At 36.8% G+C, this 20,611-nt stretch overlaps 1 protein-coding gene across 1 annotated transcript; it reads left to right on the forward strand.

Moving 5' to 3' along the window:
- The first annotated feature begins 3,263 nt into the window (after positions 1-3,263).
- On the forward strand, positions 3,264-18,376 carry LOC104838323 (chromosome unknown open reading frame, human C18orf63). The gene is made up of 13 exons (XM_010578003.1): positions 3,264-3,397; positions 4,098-4,176; positions 5,587-5,643; positions 7,063-7,174; positions 8,398-8,439; positions 9,429-9,505; positions 10,916-11,025; positions 11,682-11,778; positions 11,871-11,956; positions 12,516-12,699; positions 13,783-14,859; positions 15,834-15,950; positions 18,320-18,376. The coding sequence occupies exons 1-13, from the start codon at positions 3,264-3,266 to the stop codon at positions 18,374-18,376; spliced, it is 2,229 nt and encodes a 742-aa protein (XP_010576305.1).
- The last annotated feature ends 2,235 nt before the right edge of the window (positions 18,377-20,611 follow it).

Raw genomic sequence — 20,611 nt, forward strand, 5'->3', positions numbered from 1 at the left:
GCGCGCGCGGCGGTTGCTCGCGCCGAAGGCGGGAGGCGCGCGGCTGCCTCGTCGCCCCGCGCAGGCCGTGAAGGGAGGCGGCTGGAGGAGCGTCCCTGTCAGAGGTGCTGCGGGACGGCTCCTCACATCCTGCCGGCTGGGGTAGGAGCCCTGCCTGGGGAGAGCTCTCCCGCGGGGCTTGAGGCGAGGGTTCCCTGTGACATCCCCCCTGCCTTGCCTGGTGGGCTGAGGGCACGGGGAGCGGCGCCTTCCCCTTCTCTTGGTGACGCCCTTTCACCCACCCGCAGCCCTGGTTTTCCTCAGTGGTGTTGAAGCTAAACTCCGGTTCCTTCACTCTGGCCTGAGATGGGTTTGATGGCTTGCTTTGCTTGTTGGGCTGGCCAGAATGGGTCCCCCTGTCCCCATCATTACTGGCGCTGGGTCACACCTGTACGCTGCTTGGGTGCCTCAGCAGCAACAGCCCCATGTACACTGGCGTGATTAGAAGATGGGTTTTTTTGTGGGGTTTGTTTACAGCATAACTTCAGTGACATAAAATTTACCTAGTGTGACCTGTCGAGGCACCTGTCCTCAAAGCTGGTGTTCAGGTAGTTGTTTTGTACCCTGTGCATGTGCTGTTGGTTATCTGTGTGCAGGACAGCTTCATACTTCCTCGCTGAATGCCACCACGATCTTTAGATCCCGTCTCTAGTTCATTACAGTCATCCTAACGGGAAGAGTGGCTACCGTCCCTCACAGCTTGGTGGTGTTCTCAGCTTTAATAAGGAGGCTCTTCACTCCATCTTCCAGGTCATTACTGAAAACAACAAATAGCACCACCAAGCTCTGTGATTTACCTGTCTGTTTTGACAGAAAACCAGCGATAGCCATTCTCCAACTGATGTCCTGTTCAGCTTAGCAGGAGCTCTGTGGTGGTTTCAAGTTCATGTGTTGTGATTATCGGCATTTAAAGATGTAACTTCTCCCACACGCATTCAGTTCTCCTACTTGTACAGAAGGCAGTTGGGTTTATTTCCTATGATTTATAACTGGTAGTTCTATGTTAACTGGTACTTCTCTCTTTATGCTCTCCCCTGAAGGGAGAAGCCATTAGCAAGCACTCTGTCCCATTAGCTTTTAAGATGACTGGGAAGATTTAACTTACACTGAATACAGCCAGTGGTTCCCACAGGGGTATTGGCCTCAAACAGCAAGTGGATCACTGGAGCGTTGCAGCATGTGTTTGACAACATCTTTGCCACAAAAATCCCCAGTTGGCCGGTTAGGATTCTTTTAAACATTAAACATGAAAGCTGGGGACCCGGCCTTTCTTTTCTGTGTTTGCAAAGGGACAAGATTTTTTTCTCATTTGTTTAAAATAGTTCTTTCCCTTAAGCTGTAGCTTTTGGAATTCTATAATGAAGTGATAGTCTTGGCTGGTATTTTTAAAAAAAATACTTTTAATGATTGCTAGAAAAAACTTGAAATGTGTTTTCCTTTAAGGGTAAGAAACAAAGAAACATGTTATTTTCTTTTAAATTACAGTTATAAAACACTGACCTTATGATTTTTCTAGGATATGACTGAGGTTAATCTTTTGAATGTGTTACACTGTAAGCAAGGCAAAGCAAAATCAGAACAGCAAAGTTATCTTTGACATTGTTCCTCAAAAAAATATCGCCAGTTCATAATTTTTTGATCACGATTTGCAAAATTGCTTTTCAGGTGAATACCTGGTGACTTCATAAAATTTGGAAACAAAATACTTATCACTATCTTCACTGTGCTGGTAAGACCATTTCCCAAAAGGGTTTTAGGGTTTGGAGGGGGGAGAACTATTAAAACAGCTTTTTCTGGTGTGCAGTGTTTGCTCCTGGCTTTTTGTAACAAACAGACTTTCTACCTGCCTGTTTTTCTTTGAAACACTTTGTTTGAGAAAGGTGCTATAGTTAAAAGGTGTATTTTCTTTAAATAATGAAATGTTAGATGTTCTTTTTCGTCATAAATATTCTAGTTCCTTTACACTGAGCCTGGCCTGTGCTGCAACACATAGGAGCATACAACAGGCATACAACAGGCCAGGTAACAGCCATGACTTCATATTACTCCCGCTCACATGGATTTTGTTAATACTGCATCAAAGGATCACATTCTCAGTCTGAAATTCTGGTTTTTTCGGTTCTTCTTTCTGGTGCTTTTTAGGAAGTTCCAAAAATGATGGTGTTGCAGCACATCTACTCAGTGGTGTGGCAGTGAACATACATGTACTCTGTATTCTGACTTTGTGTGAAATATCAGGTCATGTGCACTTCAAGATAATGATTGTGGCCTGAGCCCAAAACTGCCTCATACTCTTGAACACAACATATAGTCAATAATTTCTATTATAAGGCAAAGCTTAGATGTGAGAGACAGCTTTGGTAGAACCACTATATGTCTAATCACATTCCACTCCAAATACCAGGTATGTTTTCTTCATCTTTTGATAAATATTTAGGAGTGTACTTATTAAAAATTCCCACCAAGGCAAAATGCTGTTCTTCATACATTTCTCCTCTGAGAGCAAGAATGGGAGAACACATTGTATGTGTTCATTATTAATCATATACCTGAATGTGATTCTGGATTAGTATGGCTTTCAGCCTGGTGTAAGACTGTACTCAGTTCTGCATAGGTTAGAATACAGTGTTCACCTGTCACTTGAGAAGAGAGGTGGATTTCAGCAGGGAGCACACACGTTCTCTGTACCACTTGGAAAGGAGCCTCCTGTGGGGAAAAAGGAAAAGATTTCCAACATCCCTCTGTGTTTCTGTGGTTTTCATGCTCTCCGGCAGGCCAGCCACGGTCTTTGTATGACTTAGTGAGGAGATCGCTGTTGAGCTCCTGGGAATTAAACTTTCTCGCCAGGCAGGAGGGGACCAATATTACAGAGGGATTCCTCAGCTCCTGGATCCCAGGTATATTCCAGCTCCAACCTAGACTGAGAAGAAGGTGGAAAGGATGGTTTTGTCATTGTCTTTACTCTGAATATTTTAACTCTTGTAAATAATTATTTTTTCAAGTATAATGCATTATTTATAGCAAAAGTATATTGAGCTGTCTGGTTTAGTTGACCAAATCATGTTATATTGCCTACCTAACCTTAATCAGAAAGTAATTGATTATTCATTTACCCGATACCATATACTTCTAAAGTTCTGGAAACAAATACCTGCCTTATAAAATTGAATTAAAATTTTTCTTTCAAGACCCAAGTGCTGCTTTGAGGCAATCAAAAATATAACATGAATGACACCAGGCCCCAGTCTCTGTTCTTCGTCAGTCTGCCGGAGCTACAAAAACTCTGTGCCACTACAGTAACACTGAGTTCTCAGATACCGGAAACTGAGACAAGGAATACACAGCTAAAGATTTGCAGGTAAAGAGTTTTGAGGGTTATTATTTTCAGAAGCTGTTTGTGGTTGTTATTGAAAGATTTTATTAGCAGTACTGGAGTTAACCGTAATAAAATCAGCAACATTCTTACCAGCAGCAAACAGTATAAAATTGTTCAAAATTTTATGTTTTTTTCCATGGGGGACTTGCTGGCTATTGGGGAAAAAAACACATTTCTATTATGTTTTAAATGTCATCGGTTAAAACTAACAAGGCCACCTACTTCAAGTTAATATATAGTTAAAATTAATCTGTGTTCACATGCAAAGTTGGAATGCTTTAGGAACATCTTTTGAGTTATTGTATTGCTTTATGTAGGTTGAGACTGAGTGAAAAGAATACTCGGAAAGCATATGTATGCTCCTTAGTGTTCACCAAGTGTTATGTCATTCCCTTTAATAGGAAAGCAAAGAAATGAGAAATTCTGGCAAAATAAATGCTTTTGGAGAGTTCTGTTCATGTGTCAAAGGCCTGTAGTCTTTGTCGTCTTTGTCTTAGACCACTGTGGGTGGGTTAAGAGCAAGTAACTTGGACTAGTCCAATATATTATACTGAACCACTGGAAACCAATTAAAAGTGGAATGTATTATGTTTGCAGAAGGTGAGAAAAATAAATTTAAGCTGAGAAAATCAAGTATGGAAAATTATTTTGGAACTTTTTTCTTTTTTTTTTTTTTTAATAGACAGTTATTATTCCTGCATCAAGACATCCTTTCTGCACCTGTTATTGGAACACTAAATCAACTTTCAGTTGTAATGGCGGTCAGTATCAGTGTGTAAATAAGTATATGTAGTTACATACTATTAGGATGAGCGGAATGCATCTCACTCAAAAGAGAGAAGCAGCAATATGTTTTACTGAGGTAAAATAATAATTTGACAGAGTTCAGTAAGTTTGATGGAATTTAACAAAGTTTTACAGTGGTTTGACAAGGTTCAGTAAGTTTGATGACAAGGTTCATCTTATTAATTACTGCATGGAACAAACACACAAAGGAAAACTGAGTTAGCATGACTCATACAGAGATCAGAGGTGTGAAGAGTAAAGAGGAACCTCCCATTGAATCATGAGGTTCAGAGTGGACCCCCTTGCTTTCTAAACTCCTTTTTGGAGCCTAGGTGTGGCTGGATCCAATGTTGGTCTCAGACTTGATCAACAGTTCATGTCTAATGGAATTATCCATACAATGTTTATAATATCTGAGTAGCTACATGGATTAGTAGTGCTTCATAGCATGCTATCAGTCACTTACCGAGGATTTGTCATGGATAAGGGATCTTTCTGCCTTGAGTCAGGAAGGATCTCTTAGGTAAAGAATCTCTAACCTTGAGAGGCATCCCTGCCTAAGGGGAGAGTCACCTGACATGCAGGCCAGCTGCCTATCAGGGAGAGCTCAAACTGGGCCCATCTTGATTTTAATATTTATAGGGTGAAGTAGTTGGCTGCTAGTCAGTAGTATAGACAAGACAGATGTCTTCAGTTTAGCTCTTATATCTTATTCTGTACTTTGTTTATCTTGTACTTTAGGGTTTTGAAACCACCTTTTGAAATATTCCTCAAGACACCTCCACTCCCTTGTACATGAGCCAGGGGCTTTCCAGCTCACAAATTCGCCCCAAGGACTTGAGGCCCATTGCTTCTTGGTCAGCCTGAACCAAAGTACAGCTAGGAGTCAAGTGTATCCATCACACGTACATGCATGTTTCTCTAAGAAGCGTTTTCTTTGATGATCAAGGATTATGTCATTTAAAGCAAACTTTTATTTTTGTGCATTAGTAATGTAGATGGCAGCTTATGTCTTCAACTCTTTTGATAAAATGGCCTTTTCAGATGGTGAACCCTTTGAGGAACAGAATGGACTCAGTTGGTAAGATGCCACCCAATTCACGATGAGAGCAGCAGGGGCAGAGTTCTGCAATGTTGTTGTGGGCAGTTGTTTGCTTGCTTGTTAATGTATCTTTCACTGGAAATGAGATTATGCTATGGCAAATGCCTGAACTAATTTTGGTTATCATTATCCTTTAAAATACAGGATATGGTGTTTGCTTTAACTATTCCTTAGCCTGTTTTTCTTTGACGAAGTCACGGATGGACCAGAATTTAATTTATCATTTCCTGAAACACCCCTTAATTTCAGACACTTAATTTATTTTTTTTTAATTTATTTTTAGATACCATTTTACAAATCAGGCATATGCCAAGCCTACATAGAGAAACAAGGAGCTACTGTAAGTGCTGAAAGATGTCACAGTTCTTAAGATTGTTACACTTCTCTGCAATTGCTGTTGCCAGAAATGAGTATTTTTTGTAGAGCATACAATTTGCACTACAGAAGCCAAGTGTCAGGGCAAAAAAGTCTGTCCCATAGACAACATGTCTTTTATGAACCTGGGAATGGTAAGTATACTTTGTCAGAGTCAAAAGTTTTAAGAAGTTCCTAAGCTATTTCACTACATTTCTCTGCTGCAGTGGGATCCTGATCCTGCTCAGGGTCGTTGGGGTTTGACCTTGACAGACATGCCCTTCGGGCCAAAGATCTGCAGGTCTCCTGCTGGTGTCACTCCGTCTGCATGTGCTCTGTAGGTTCCACAGGTGGGGGTGTTCAGACAGCTGAACTGTCTCCCCATTCACGTTTGGGGTTTATCCAGCCTGTATAGGACAGTCTCAGAGAAGCAAAACAAAAACATAGAGAAGAAATGGAACTCATGAGCTTAACAGCTGATATATTTTTAGACCGTTATGCATATGATTTGCTATCTTCTGGTATGCAATGTTTGCGGGGTTTATGAATGTATGTGTGGATGCACTAAAATTGCTGCATCAAAAAACTGATTGTAGTCAAAGCCAGTAGCTCTCATGATTCATATGCACAGCCAGTTGGGTGTATTTTTCTTTGTTTCAAGAAGTGTAAGTGTATATCTGGATTAGTAAGACACATACTGTTCAAATATGCTTTCCTTACAAAACTGCTTTATGTTGATACATGTAACTGACCTGTCATTGTTCAATTTTCTAAGACCAGCAGATTAGTAGTATGAAGTATATTTAATAACCATGAGCTGCAAGCAGATCCTTGCAGGATCTCATTGGAAACATCCTCCTGGATGTGTGTTAGTTAACTCTTTTTAACCTGTTGTAGTTAGTTTATTTTTCTTGACCAATGCTGTCAACAGAAAGCTGTGCAGGACAAGCAAGCCGTAAAGCAAGTCGTACTGCTAGGTGAACAAAATTATGTTTATCTATTGTTCTTGTGATTGCAAGAAAATGTCTCTGGTCTTGAGTTTGACAGCAGAGTTAATACATGTAAATTTTGGATGTTGTGCCTATTGTCTGGAAAGAGATGGCTATCTAGTAAAGTACTCCATATAGTCCAATTAGTCTTTTCCCCAAGTCTATTATCAGTGAAAACATTACATGAATTGCAGTGCACCTTACTTTTATGACGCATGAAATCTAAATGCCTACATCAAATATTGTGCTAACTTTATCTTGTAGCTAAGTAGATGAAAAGTAAAGATGTGTAACATATACTAGGATTTGGCTCCAAGATGCAGTAGCAGTATCTTTGATTAAATTTTGACTGAAGCCTTTAAAAAAAAATCTGTTAAATTATTAATGTATTTTTCTTTTCTCACTGATGTTATTAGCTGGAAGCACCACAAACAGTTAGTCCAGCCATTCTCCAAACCTGTCTCTCCTACACGCTTACAGCCAGACTTGCACCCAGATGGAACAAGGCTGGTCATCTCTTGGTGCAAGGTATTTGACTCACCTGGGTCAGAGATCAAGCATTTAGTTTTCAGCTCTTTATTGTTGTATTTATTTTCCATAATTTAATTTCCATCATTATTTCATTTCCACCACTATTTAGTTCATTATATTAAATTATTTCATTCATTTATCCTATGATTTTTTTCTTTGACTGCATTTTTATTGTTCCTTTATCCAAGTTCAATGATTCAAGTTAACAATCTGAATGGACATATCATTCACTTTTTCATCTTCTTTCTCATCTTTGAAATAATTATTTCAACTGAACGCAACATACCAGATTAATAATTTCCAAACCAAATATTGTTGGACAGTAAATGTCTTCTAAAAGTTGGGCCTGTTTTTCAGATTCATGCTTTTATCAGTGGCACTTCTGCACATAGTTTGCATGCTCTTCTTATATAGAAGTGTTTTTCTGTCAGACCATCTCCTTCTACCAAGCTCTGCCTTTTCAGATGGTACTTCCTCTGCCTGACATCTCTCTACTAACTCCTGTGTAGGATAAATGTGAATTACCAAAGTGTGGAAAAACAGATGTGTTTCAGATACTGTGGTGTGCTCTTATTAAGTACAGCAATTGTATAGATCATTCCAAATATACATTGAGAAAAGTGTTTATGTTATTGTCTTATTTCCAGCCACAATATTAACAGTATCCTGTTTCGGTATCTTCAAAATATATAGCGCTCTGAATGAAATCAACTTATTCAGGAATAGCACCTAGAAGTAGAGGGTTAGATGGTAGCTGGTATAAAACTGATTTAAATGAAAGACATTGACTAACAGCAATGTGACCCTGCTACATGCAGCTTGTCTAATCATATATGTTGCTAAAGCTGGGCAAAACTGATGATATATGGTAAAATATGTAGTAGTACTATACAGATTTGCTTTTGAACCTGAGAAATTTATTAACAGTTAGTCAATTAAAAATAGCTCAATGTATAAATTCCTTACTGGAAGGAAAAAATGATGTATAAATTGCTGTCCACTAATATACTTTCATATATCTTTCTTTTTTTTATAAGAGGTTAATAAATCAGTGAAAAGTTAATTGATAGAGGGGGTTTTCTCTCCTTAAAAGGAACAAACCTTTCAGCGTTCATAGCACACACAAACAAAACTGTGTGATTTCTCCTTTTTTTTTTTATTGCATTAAGACATTTGACATATCGTTTAGAAAATAATGTCTATCTATTTCATTTATTAAGGTAAAGATTTTTTGTCTCATTCAGGAAGGCAAAATGCTGTTGGTAAGTACAGTGTTTTGTTAATGGTAAACTTGTGAGAGCAAGGTATAGTTATGTACTTTCATACTGGCATGATCTTGGTATTACCAACACAATGTCTTTTTGTATTTAATTCTGAAATAACATCTGTCAAAATACACTTGATGGCAGATGATGCTCTGTATGTAATAGTTGTCAGCTCAACTACACCTTTGAAAATTTACCCACAAAAAAAGTAATTTTCCTACTGTTAATCTACAGCCATAGATTGAAATTTACCTTTTAAAAGTTATGATTATTACAATTAAATGCACTTGCCTCAAATTATGTGTCTTGCAAGTGATGTGAAAGTTCCATAAAAACAGATAGGAAATGAGCTAAAGTGACTGTCCTGTATGTACTACCTTTGCTGTTCACAAAAGTCACAAAGCATGCTGCTTAGCTGTTACAAAAATTACAAAGTAGTATTTTTATTCCACTATAAAAATCAAAGATTACTTTGGGGGATGTTGGAGCCTAAATTTGTAACAGGGACATATGTTGAGGAATGTAATACATTTAGTCCCTATGCTACAGCTTGCTCAGGGCTGGGTGAATGTTCTGGAGATGTGTCAGTAAATGCTTGCCTTGCTCATATAGTCTTTCCTATTGACCACTTCTGGATGTATAATACTGGGCTAGATGACTCAATACAGCCAATGTTTGTAAGAACTACATTGGCTTTGAAAATGGCTGTTTGTGTATCAAGGATGTGAGTATCAAGCATCCAGTTGCATGGACAGCCATAAGTTCCTACAGAGGTGTACTGTATGGATGGTAATTCATTATTATTTTAATTTTTCACAGTTAAAATGCACTTATTTTTAATTTCCATGCTGAGGAAGTCTAGCCTTTTGATTTTCAAATGCAGCATTTTGACTAACAATTACTTTAAATAAACATTTGGTTTAGCTTTCCGTCCAACAGATGAACTGTAGTTCAAAACAGGGCTTTGCGCTTTGGTTTTATTTTAGTTATAGACCTCAATGTATCAGAGAGACAGCTTTGCATCAGTGTGGAGCCTTGCTCAATTCGGTTGCCACCCCCTGAGGTATATTTTCTATTTTTGTCTTATTAATCTTTATCTTCTTTTCTGTTAGGTGACTTGCAATTAGCATGATGGGGCTAGAAGTGCTTATTTCTGATTGCATTATGACAGTAATCATATTCATTGAATATCTGCATCTGTTTTAAGTGCATAAGATCCATATAATATCTATATTGATGCATTCTAGCAAGCATTGTAAAATTGAGATTCTAGTCTAACTAAGAGACCTTTCAAAAAATGCTAGCAGAATATAGTAGTGAAGCGTGTTCATGATTCTAGATTTCCTTCTAGCAGTGTTTTCTAGAAAAGGCATTCACTATCTCACTGTAACACATAGACAGTTTTGAGTAACATCTTAAAAGCAAAGCTACAGGTAAGTTGTCGGCACTATATTTAAAGTTCCTTTATATAATTATTCTGGAATCTGCTTCCTTTTCTATGCAGCTTCCAAAATACTGGAGCAGCCTGGACTATGCTGCTTATAAGCATAATTAATAAATTGTTTAAGAAATCATGGTTGAGGTTGAAAAATTACCATCCTTTGTGGCAGCCATGTCACCTTTGTTGAATATGTCCATACATACAGGGGCATATTTGTCAGGCTTGCTGGTTTCTTCCAAAATAAGTATTTCTGATCCAAACTCTTCTTTCTTAGAATAGAAGAATAGGATTTCTTCTGTGACCTAGTTGGACAGCATAAACATTAATGCTATCTGTAGGAATCCAGTTCCAGAATTACACAAAGCAATGATGGAAGCAATCATGATGTGGCTTCATTATCAGTTTGATCATTTTAATACTATTCTAAAACAGAAATGGCCAGATTTTCTTGTCAGTGAATAAATGCAAACCCTGGTAGATCACAGAGAGAGAAAAAGTTTCTCAAATCTCAGTGTTTGATTGATTGGCCTCTACAGTCAAATATTTTCATATTGTGAAAATGCGTGGTGTTTTTTGACTTCTCACAGGGTGAAACTATATGTCCCATTAATTCTGTTGCTTGGATCTTTGCACTTGATAAGGCAAAGTGGCATACACAGTTACTGGGCTGTCAAACATGGGTTTCTGATGTGAACTTTAAAAAATGTGCATGGAAGTGAGACAGTTCTTAGTTTGATAAAATTCCTTCTGTACTCTTACTTATTAAAACACTTCAAATAAAGTTTAAATCTCACTGATTTAAATAACCTTTAAACCTTGTACTGACATAACTCTTGGAAGTGTAGGCTGTAATATAAGATAGTGTGCAATTTGATAATGGGAATATCTTCTGAAATGATCAGTCTGTGAGAGCTGATAAAGGAATAATAATGTATAAGCTTCAGTGTATTGTGATACACAATTATTTTGGAAAATTTTAATTTCATACTGCTGTAGAATTATTTGCAACTAACTTATTTTTTCTGTTTTAAGCTGGGAGATTTTGATATTTCAGCAAACACCTTAAAGCTGTTTGACAGCAATGAAAATACAGTTATTCACCAACATTCCATATTAAGTAACTGGTGCTATGTTTTGCCAAGGTAGGAGTCTCTTTACATTTCAGCAGAAACAAACATTTCCTGGAATGTTTCCCATATGAATTGTGAATTTGATACTAGTGATAAGAACACTTTTGTTTTACAGTCTGTTTTACATTCAGGAATCTTTCTTTTTTAGTTTTATGGTCTCAATGTTACAGAAAATGAGAAAAATTAATCAGTGAATCATAAATTACACATTTAAATATTATTTCAATTTTAGTAATTGCTACATCTGTGATATACAAGAGAATTAATTTTTCTGAAATATTATTTTAGCAGAAAGTGTCAATATAAAGAAAAAACATATTTCCAGCTTTGCCGCAAACTACCCCTATTTTCACCTATGATGTTAACCATAAAAATATGAGACGTAATGATATATTTGCTTTTGCTCTACATTCACTCGTAGTGAGTATTACAGACAAGAGAAAATTAGACTTGTAGGTGCCAAATTCTTTTCCATACTTCAGGAAATAGTGCTATTGTTCTGTCATAAACTTATGAGCTAAAGGTACTAGTCCTCAAAACATAAAAATAATCCATAAATACTTTCAATGCCAAAAATTATTTGCTTTTTTTTCCCCAAAAAGTCAAATATATTTTCAGCTGAGTTTTATGACACCCTTTCTAAGCATCCCTTCTTTACCTATGCATAGCATGAAAATGGGTCAGATCATAAACATCAGCCACATAATTCCTCCAGAATCTCCTTTCCATTCATATAAAGAATTTCAGATACACTGGAAGAATCTGGTAAGAAACAATATACACTGCTTTCGTTTTTCCCTCCCTTTTTTTACCTATGGAGTTTGTATTTGTAATACAAGTTTGTGGGTTTTTTTAAGTATGGATATATTCTTCCAGAGGATCTTGAAGAGACAAAAATATACTTCAGTGTTTACTTCAAACCAATAGGGGAAAGATTCTTTACGTATCCTTTCAGAATATTTTTGTTACGTTTCCTTTACTACACTTCTAGCAAAGGTCTAAATTTTCATTTTTGAATGTGCCACATTTTCTTCTTCCATAATTTTGTAGAAGTCAGTAGAGAATTGTTTCACTAGACAAATTGGAACAAAATATTTAGTCAAGTCTCTTTGTCCTAGTATTGAATAATAGTAAGTCAAATAGAACAGCTTCACAGCTTCTGTAAACATGATAATGCCACTCTAAATGGTGATGTAAAAGGAGGAGTTAAATTCCTGTAAGAATATGGCCAACAAAGACTTGTTTTAAAGAGAGTTTTCCTGCTAGGAAAGACTAGGCTAAGGATTACTTATATTGAGTAATCTTTACTGTGGTAGTTTAGTATGGTATAATCATGTTGAAATCCTGTAACTTTATAAGCTTCAGTCCCTTCAGAAAATAAGTGCTTTTGTTCACCTTTTTGAAAAAGCTTTAGACATGTTCATGCTTTCTTCTCAACGAATATGAATCATAATTATAGACATGTAAAGAAGCTTGTTATGTATTCCTGAACACTTACTCAGGTACCCTTTAAGTTGCATCCGAAGTCAGCCAGTGCAGTATTTCCCTAGAACAGGTTCAGAAAATGTATTGAATTCTTTTCTTTCTGACATGAAGCGTAATCTTTCACATATATGTGGATTTCCAGTAAAGATGACAAGTAAAGCACTTTATGCTACACAGGAACTCTTCAGGGCTCCGGTGCGTGTACCTTTTTTTTATAAACATATTAATGGCATGTACTTTGTTCACGGTATGAAGTGGTCTTTATCATATTAAGAACACAGTGAGAGCATATAACTATGCTTTTCACAACAAACAACTATCAACTATGTAACTTTTAATTAAAAGTGTAATTAAATATGATATTGCTATTTGCCATTGTTATGTTGTTGTTCACATCACAAATACATTAAAAAATTGGACTTAGTGTTAATTAGTTGATATAAATATTTGCAATTCTATAGACCTTATTTTACAGTGGATATCCAGAACTTTCTCACACCTTTTCCACAATAACAACAATAAAATTATTATTATTAAATTAAAAAACAAAACAAAACAAAAAAACCACAAAGTTCTGTGGACTTACACATTTAAAAACACTCAAGCTGTAAGATTTACTCCATGGCTGGTGATGGAAAAGAGGCAAGCAATCAAAACTCCTTTAATTTGAAGTTGCGACAAAGGCTGAGACTCAAATTTCTTTGGTAGTAGCGTGTGAAAGAAGAAATGAAGTAATTAATTCTGAACAAAGAATAGTGACAGAAATTGCAGAGATTCTAAAATACTATAATCCTCTTTCAGAAAGCAGTTCCTGTTTATGTCTCTTCAGTGATCAAAGCTAGAATGGCTCCTCTTTGTCATCTGCAGTTTTTATAGACATCCAAACTGTCTTTTGCTCAGATTACGGATGCCTTTAGAAGTCTTAAGAGACGAGGAGCCCTGTCAGTCAAACTCTCTGCAGACCCCCTCAAAAGGGGTAGGCATTACCCAGTTGGAAAGCACTAAACCAAGATAATGACTGTAACTTAAGTCTTTCCTTCTGAGAAATATGATATTCCAGCATAGTTTATAAACAAAGAACTGGGGGGAGGAGAAGACAAATCTTCATTTATAGTGGCAACAAAATATTGTTTAAAAATATAGTTAATTTTAATTCAAAATAGGAAAATGTATGGTTATATATTGTGATGTATATTGGTTGGTATGATATAGTGATGCATTAGGTGGCACTATCAGACTTTTAAATTCAGTTCATTCAATTTAGCAACTCTTGTTGTATTGCAGGAAATAAAATCTAAGCATATGAAATTGGCTGGTGAGATGGTTTGTGTAGTATCTCTAACGCAGGCTCCTCCAAGGAAACAGACTTTGCCTAGAATTTCTTCACCATGCAGTATGGAAAACAGCCACTGGATGGAGCGTTTGTTCAAAGAGCCAGAAACACACGCTTTTCCGAGTAGCCGTAAGGATACAGAAAAGGTTAGCATTGGAGCAACAGAGAAATCAGTGAATAAGAGGCAAATACCAGAAGTACCAGAGTTACCAGTTGTGAAATCTTTAGGAGTGTCTATAAATTCAGCCTTTGAACTACCCTCCAAAAAAGTCAGCAAAATTATACCAATTTTCAAAGGAAAGTTGATGCAAATGAATGGAAAGCCCACAAATCAAATGAATGGGAAGAAAAGAGAACATGCTGAAAGACATTCACCAATAAAAATTATGGGTGTTTCATCTTCTATGCTAAGTGTGTGCAAGTCTAGCATAACTCAGGTTTACAAACCTGTTCAAAATATGTCAGTCAAAAATCCTACTCATAGCAGCGTACTTCAGGTAATGAATGCGAAAACATATACGAAACATGGTATACCTGTATTTCGGTGGAAAACAGAGTCTGGTGGACAAATGACTAATTCTGATTTTTCTGATAACTTGGCTTTGGGTGGGAATTCAAGTGAAGTCAACCACGAAAAGGCAAACCCTCCTTCTTTTCTTAAGAATGTTGGGTCAGTGCTTCAGAAATCGAACATCAATCTGAATCTGAATACATATCCATCTCCTACTTCCAGTGCAAGAAGGGGAAAAAAGTTTGCAAGTCAAAATACCACGCAAGTTCTTGAGAAACAACACCAGTCAAAGAAAGTACATTTGCAGATTTGTAAATTAGACAATGAAATGACAAATTCCAGTTTATCACAGCAACAAAGAAAGAGATCAAATGAAGGAGTAGAGTTAAATATTCATGAATCTGTCTTAAATGATACAGTGTGCATCTCCAAAAATGAAGAAAATAAAGCAGCCTGCCACTCTAAGGTCTATATTGCTAAGACAACCAGTCATCATTCCAAGTCTAACTTTGAACAGGTAAGGTAAATAACAGGGCTCATTCTCACTGGTTCTCACAAATTCAGTATGTTCTAAAACAATGTTAGGCAATAAAGAGCATGACTTTCATCATGTTCTACCATCATTCTCAATAGAGTTTTTTAAAATTTCTACCATATAAGTTAATGTTTTCTTCCTTCTGCTGCTTTTTTTCTGAAAGGGAAGATGATTTACTGTGTTGTCTGAGATACACACTTTTTTTATTTGGGACTTTTAAGGTGGGATAATTAGTTTTCCTTTCTTTAAGACAGTTTATCAAGATTTGTGTGAGGTTAACATGGTGAAATTTTTGGTGTTCAGTCTGTCTTCATATGAAAACATATTCATGAACAGCTCCTGAAAGGAATCTCTAACCTTAGCAATTGTGTAGTGCTGACTGCAGTGTGTGTAAGGCATTGTGTTGTTAGACAAACATGGAAGTTTTGAAAATACAGGTTTAATTACAATTTCACTAAAAGCACAAGTTGCAACAGGAAAAATTCCTAGTGGGCATAAAGAAAAAAATTCTTTAGAGTGAGAATGGTTAAGTACTGGAACAAGTTGCACAAAGAGGTTGTAGAGTTGTTATCCTTTCAGATTCTCAAAACTTGACTGGATGGGGCCTGAAGCAATGTGATCTAACTTTGAATTTAGCTCTGTTTTGAGTAAAAGTTATGATTAAATGACTGCTGGAGGTAATTTACAATCTAAATTTCTATGCTTCTGTCTGCATTTCAATAAGATAAATAGCTGAGCTGATTTCAGTGCAATTTTTATGAGGATGATATCCCACAGACTGGGCACATGGATGAAATATGTTGTGCTTATCACTTTTTTCACCTATAAAATGTAATTTGGTAGTTTATTTCAACTTTGTATTATGAGGGCACCTTTTGAAAAAGTAGGTCATTTTAACAAGTAGAAAAATACTGGTGTTTTTTTGCTAATGAAGGTATAAACTTCTATACTTTAAGATGATTACAGGGAATGAGGATCTGACATGTGAAACACTGACCTCAAAACCGACTTCCTCAGTCAAGGAGAGCAACATGGAAGCATCTGTAAAGAAAGGTTGTGCCAGAAGAAGACAGGTAAAAGACGCACACACATAGACCCCTTAATCCAGTCTACAAGGACCTGAATTAAGAGATAAAAAGGAATTTTTAATTTTTTTCATTTTAGCATGTTCCAGTTAAAATGGGGAAACCAAGAGATCTTATTGAGCCTGCTCTGGATAAAATTAACCTTAGCCAGGATAAAATTAGCCTTAACCATTGGTTATGTTACTGTACTTCAAGGGTGCATTTAAAATGTTTGTCTTCTGCAAAAGATACTACTAAAATGAAAAAATTTAATGATGTTACTCAATGTAAATATGTTTCTGAAGCAGATTTTCTGATTCTACAGAAAACAGTTTTATCCTGCCCAATATAACTATGGGCATTCTCAATGGCTCTGTAAGTATCTCGTCTTAAGTGCTTGAATTCAGCAACGCTCTGTAGAGTTCCAAAAGGTTATTTGTAATTAATTCTGAGATTTAAAAGTTATATTATCTTAGTTATTAACTTAATATATTTAAGTTGTTACGGTATTACTAGATGGGGGCAGCAGCAGCAATTAGTAAGTTCCTAATATGAATTATTTTTTTTTAATACTTTTTCCTCTGGACACTGCTCTAATGATAGTAGTGTGTACTTTTAAATCCCTCTTCAAAATATTTTTTCATGATTCTTAAATATTGCTTTTACCTACCACTGGGCTACACTTCTGTTTCTAATTATCAGTTCTTTAAAACTCAGTTGTATCTTCCATCTCCTTCTCCTTACAACCACGTTCTATACGTTTTTACTACCCAGAAATTAGGCCCATTAGAAGGAACAGGTCCCAGGTCTCCAATGCTCAGTACAATTGTATTTTCTCACTTAGATATGTATTATTTCTGCTCATAGCCAACTGAAAATACTGTGCAATAATTCGACAGAATAAGCCAGGTGGAAAAGTTGCACACACTTAAGTCCCTTTTCACCCAGGTTCCCTTGCCTTTTATATTTCATTTCAAGCATGACCATCTGAGGTCTCATTACCCATGCTTGATCTGAAGTGCCTTTGCCTAATTAGATGTTGCAATATATAAACTTACCTTGTCAACATAGTTATTAACTGTTGATTAAGAACTTAAGCGTATGTATCCATAATTCAGATTCTTCCACTTAATTTGCATTTGTTAACATTAGATTTTATCTGTCTTTTTTTTTTTTAATGCTTTTAAAGCCAAATACAAGACAATTCTGTAACTTTTAATGGTAATTAAAAGAGCACAGTTTGTGCTATCCATGCAGGTCAGAAAGGGCCAGTAGAGCAGCCTCAGGGGCCTGCAGCAGGAACGCACTCATACCCCAGAGCTCAAGCTGCAGCAGGGAAGAGAGGAGTTGGTGTAGGAAACGCCAGCCCAGCTGCTCTGAGCTGGCCTCATCCAACTGCAGCTGGGAAAGGCCCTTCCACAGGGCCACAACTGAGTCACTAGTTCCAGGCCCAGCACTGCAATGCTACAGCAGTAGAGTCAGGAGTTAGTCTTACAAAGAAAACGAGAAAAACAGCAACTAAAAATAACTGTGGTTATAAGAATAACAACCCCAAGGGTCTGAGTACTGAAGGGAGACTTCCACCATGATACGAATTAAGTGCTGAAGTCCTTTCCCCACCATGGGGAATGACTCAGCCACACTAGGGCTTGTGAGCATGGAGCTAGCTCTACAGCTTGGGCAGGCTAGACCAGCAGAGAGCTTGTAGCTGGTCTTGCTGTCCTGTCCTGTCCTAGTCATGAGTCACAAGTGTCCCAGGCCATTCCTCTCTCCCCAGGCAGGCTGAGCCCTGCAAACTACTTTTGGGAAGTGGCAGGAGACAGCAAGTTCTCACTTGCCTGCCGCACTGCCCCTTCAGCATTGCCACTGCTGGAGCCAAGCCAGGTGGATGCACAGCTCTAGGGAAGCTTCAGCTGGAGTCTCAGGAATAGGAGAGGGACTTGTCTATTAACTGGGGTAGGGATGGACTCTCCAATGCTCATTAGTCTGATTCCTCCTCTCTCCAGATTAAAATACAATGGTGCTGACTGGGGACACTGCTAAATACTTCTCTGAAGAGTAAGCCTTTGTCATTATCTCAAGTTTGGACACCAAAAGTGATGAGTTGGTTTTGAAAGTCTTGGCTGCCAGCATGTAAAAGGCTATTTTCAAAATAGCTCTGGTTTTAGTTATCTACCCACTGTACATATAAACATACTTTAAATTATATTTATGTTGCAAAATAGAAACTTTTATTAATTACTTCTCATATCATTCAACTAAACATTTCACTCAGAAACAACTTTTTAGTTGAGTTGTTAGCTTAGTATTACTGCTTTGTTTGCTTTACTGTTTTTTGCCTTTTTTTTTTTGGTTGGTTGGTTGGTTTTTGTTAACAGAAAGAAGAAGGTTATTTGAAGTTAAAGAAAGCCAAAAGAAGTAAGCCTTCTATTTAGGATGTTCTGGAGTACTGAAAGAAAACTCTGGGTATGCTCATTACAAATTTTAAATATTTTTCTTTATTAAAATAATATCACGTCTGTAATAGTGCCTACTTTTGGATCATTATAATGATACCAGCTGTCTCCGAAGGAATCACTTTGCTAAAAAATGGCTTCTAGAGCAAAATAACAAGGTAACAGAAGCTAAGATTCTTGGTTTTATTGGATACTAGCAAATAAAGCTTTCGGGTTTTTTTGTAAAACAAGCAATGTTAAATACAAAGGCATCGTGTACTTAGTAGAACTTAGAATTTGGCTTAAATTTGTATTTTGATTGGCTCATTTTCTTTCAGACTAAAATAAACCTGTTTTTTGTGCTGCTGAGTTTCATTTGAATCTGAGCTGAAGTTAAAACCATAAACCATTGAAGTGAAGCTATGTGTATTATTTAATATCATTACATGAAATGGGGTGGCTAAATGCTTTTGTGGTGCTAAGATCTAGTCCAAGGACAAAATGGTCCTTCATACAAAATGAATAAATTTAATTTTGTGAACAGATATTTCAACCCACATTGTGGGTGGTTGTCGATAATAGTCTTGCAGGATAGAACAAGCTTTTGCTTTGAATATTCCTTTGGATATTAAGGATACATATAGCATATGAAACCTACCAGTTTTATTGACCTAATGTCTATCCAAGTTATCAGTACTAAAGCATGCAGGAAAGAGTAGCCTGTACAGTTAACTACTTCAGAGATAAATAGAAGTACATTTATTCAAAAGAAAATATTGATGTAAGCAAGATGGTCACACAGACACAACAGCACAAAAATGTATATTATACAAAACAAATAGAAAATCATAGCAATAAAGAACCAAAATATAAACTGTGCATCTTTTAATCTTGCTTTTGGCTTCAACATAAGTGATAACAAGTAGCCAAATGTGCATTTTGTCTCAGAGATTCACTTTATGTCTTTCCTTTCTTTATGTAGATAAATTTCCTCCTGTGAACATATATATCAATTGTCTGCTTTCCCTAAAGAAAGTCCATTGTATGGATGGAAGCTTTGCATATAGGGCCTTCATATCCTATTCTTGCGTCTAGCATTTAATCTCTCCTGCTTCATGCCAGGCAGTTCAGGCATGGTCCTTCTTCAGAGGTGATCTGTTTTAGCAATTCAGCATAGGTATCTGTAGGTCCAAAGTCTGTGACTTTCACTGAGGACTGATGAACAGGAATGGTGTCTCTCAGAATGGTCAGAACTTTACTTTTTTTACCTAAATAAAAAAATCTATTTTTTTTTCTTATTTATGAGTTAAATGCCACAGGATCAAGTTGATCGTGGTAGGTGATGCTTAAACCCTAGAGAGGAAACAGTGTCTTCCATAAAGTATTTAAAATATGATTTCTAAGAAGCCCATTGGTATGGGTTCTTCATTGGTGTTGATGATTTAAAAAGAAAACTAGAGCTAAAATAACTTCTGCTATTGGACCAGTGCCTACAATTTTGATTCTGAAAAGCTGTGCTCTGAATTTCTTTATTATGTATTACTACACATGCATTCGGAGTACATGTTTTCATTTGAACACTTGAGAATTACTTGTAAGTTTTCAAATTTACTGTGTAACAAGATTTATGGGTGAGAAGGTCCTACAATGGAATTCAATGATGTAGTCAACAGGAAAGACTTGGATCTATAATTCATGACAATAAAAACATTTTTTTATAATTATCTTGCAAAAAGGGTCAGTTTTTATGACTAACATGCCAAGTTGCACAGCCTCTTTACTTGTCCAGGAAATCACAGCATAATCCTAATTTTTTTCCTTGTTTTGCTGGTGAAAATAGTGGGTATGTTAATAAAGCAATGTGAGAGAAGTATTTAACATTTTAAGAAATTGGACATTTGATTTTAATACTAAAACATTCTAATTCGTTCTCTGGGGAAGGACTTGGGCTTTTCTTTGGCATAAAAGGAGTAGCTAGATATTAAGCACGAGTTTGAGATAGCCCCTTCCTGCCCCCATATTTAGGGGTCTGGACTATGCTGGGTACATTGTTCTTTTTCAAGGCCATGTAGATTGGGCCAGTGGAACTTCCAAGGCCGCTGAGGTGCCCAGCCCATGGGGTGGGGGCAGGATATCTGCTGCTGAGTGAGCTCTGTAGGGTCTGTTGGTTATGTCTACTAGATTTCCATTGAATTTAATAGGAGTTTTGACATCTAACACATATGTAGATAGCTA

Source organism: Haliaeetus leucocephalus, unplaced genomic scaffold (genome assembly GCF_000737465.1).
Source record: "Haliaeetus leucocephalus isolate CR32 unplaced genomic scaffold, Haliaeetus_leucocephalus-4.0 Scaffold587, whole genome shotgun sequence".
Taxonomy (NCBI): Eukaryota; Metazoa; Chordata; class Aves; order Accipitriformes; family Accipitridae; genus Haliaeetus; species Haliaeetus leucocephalus.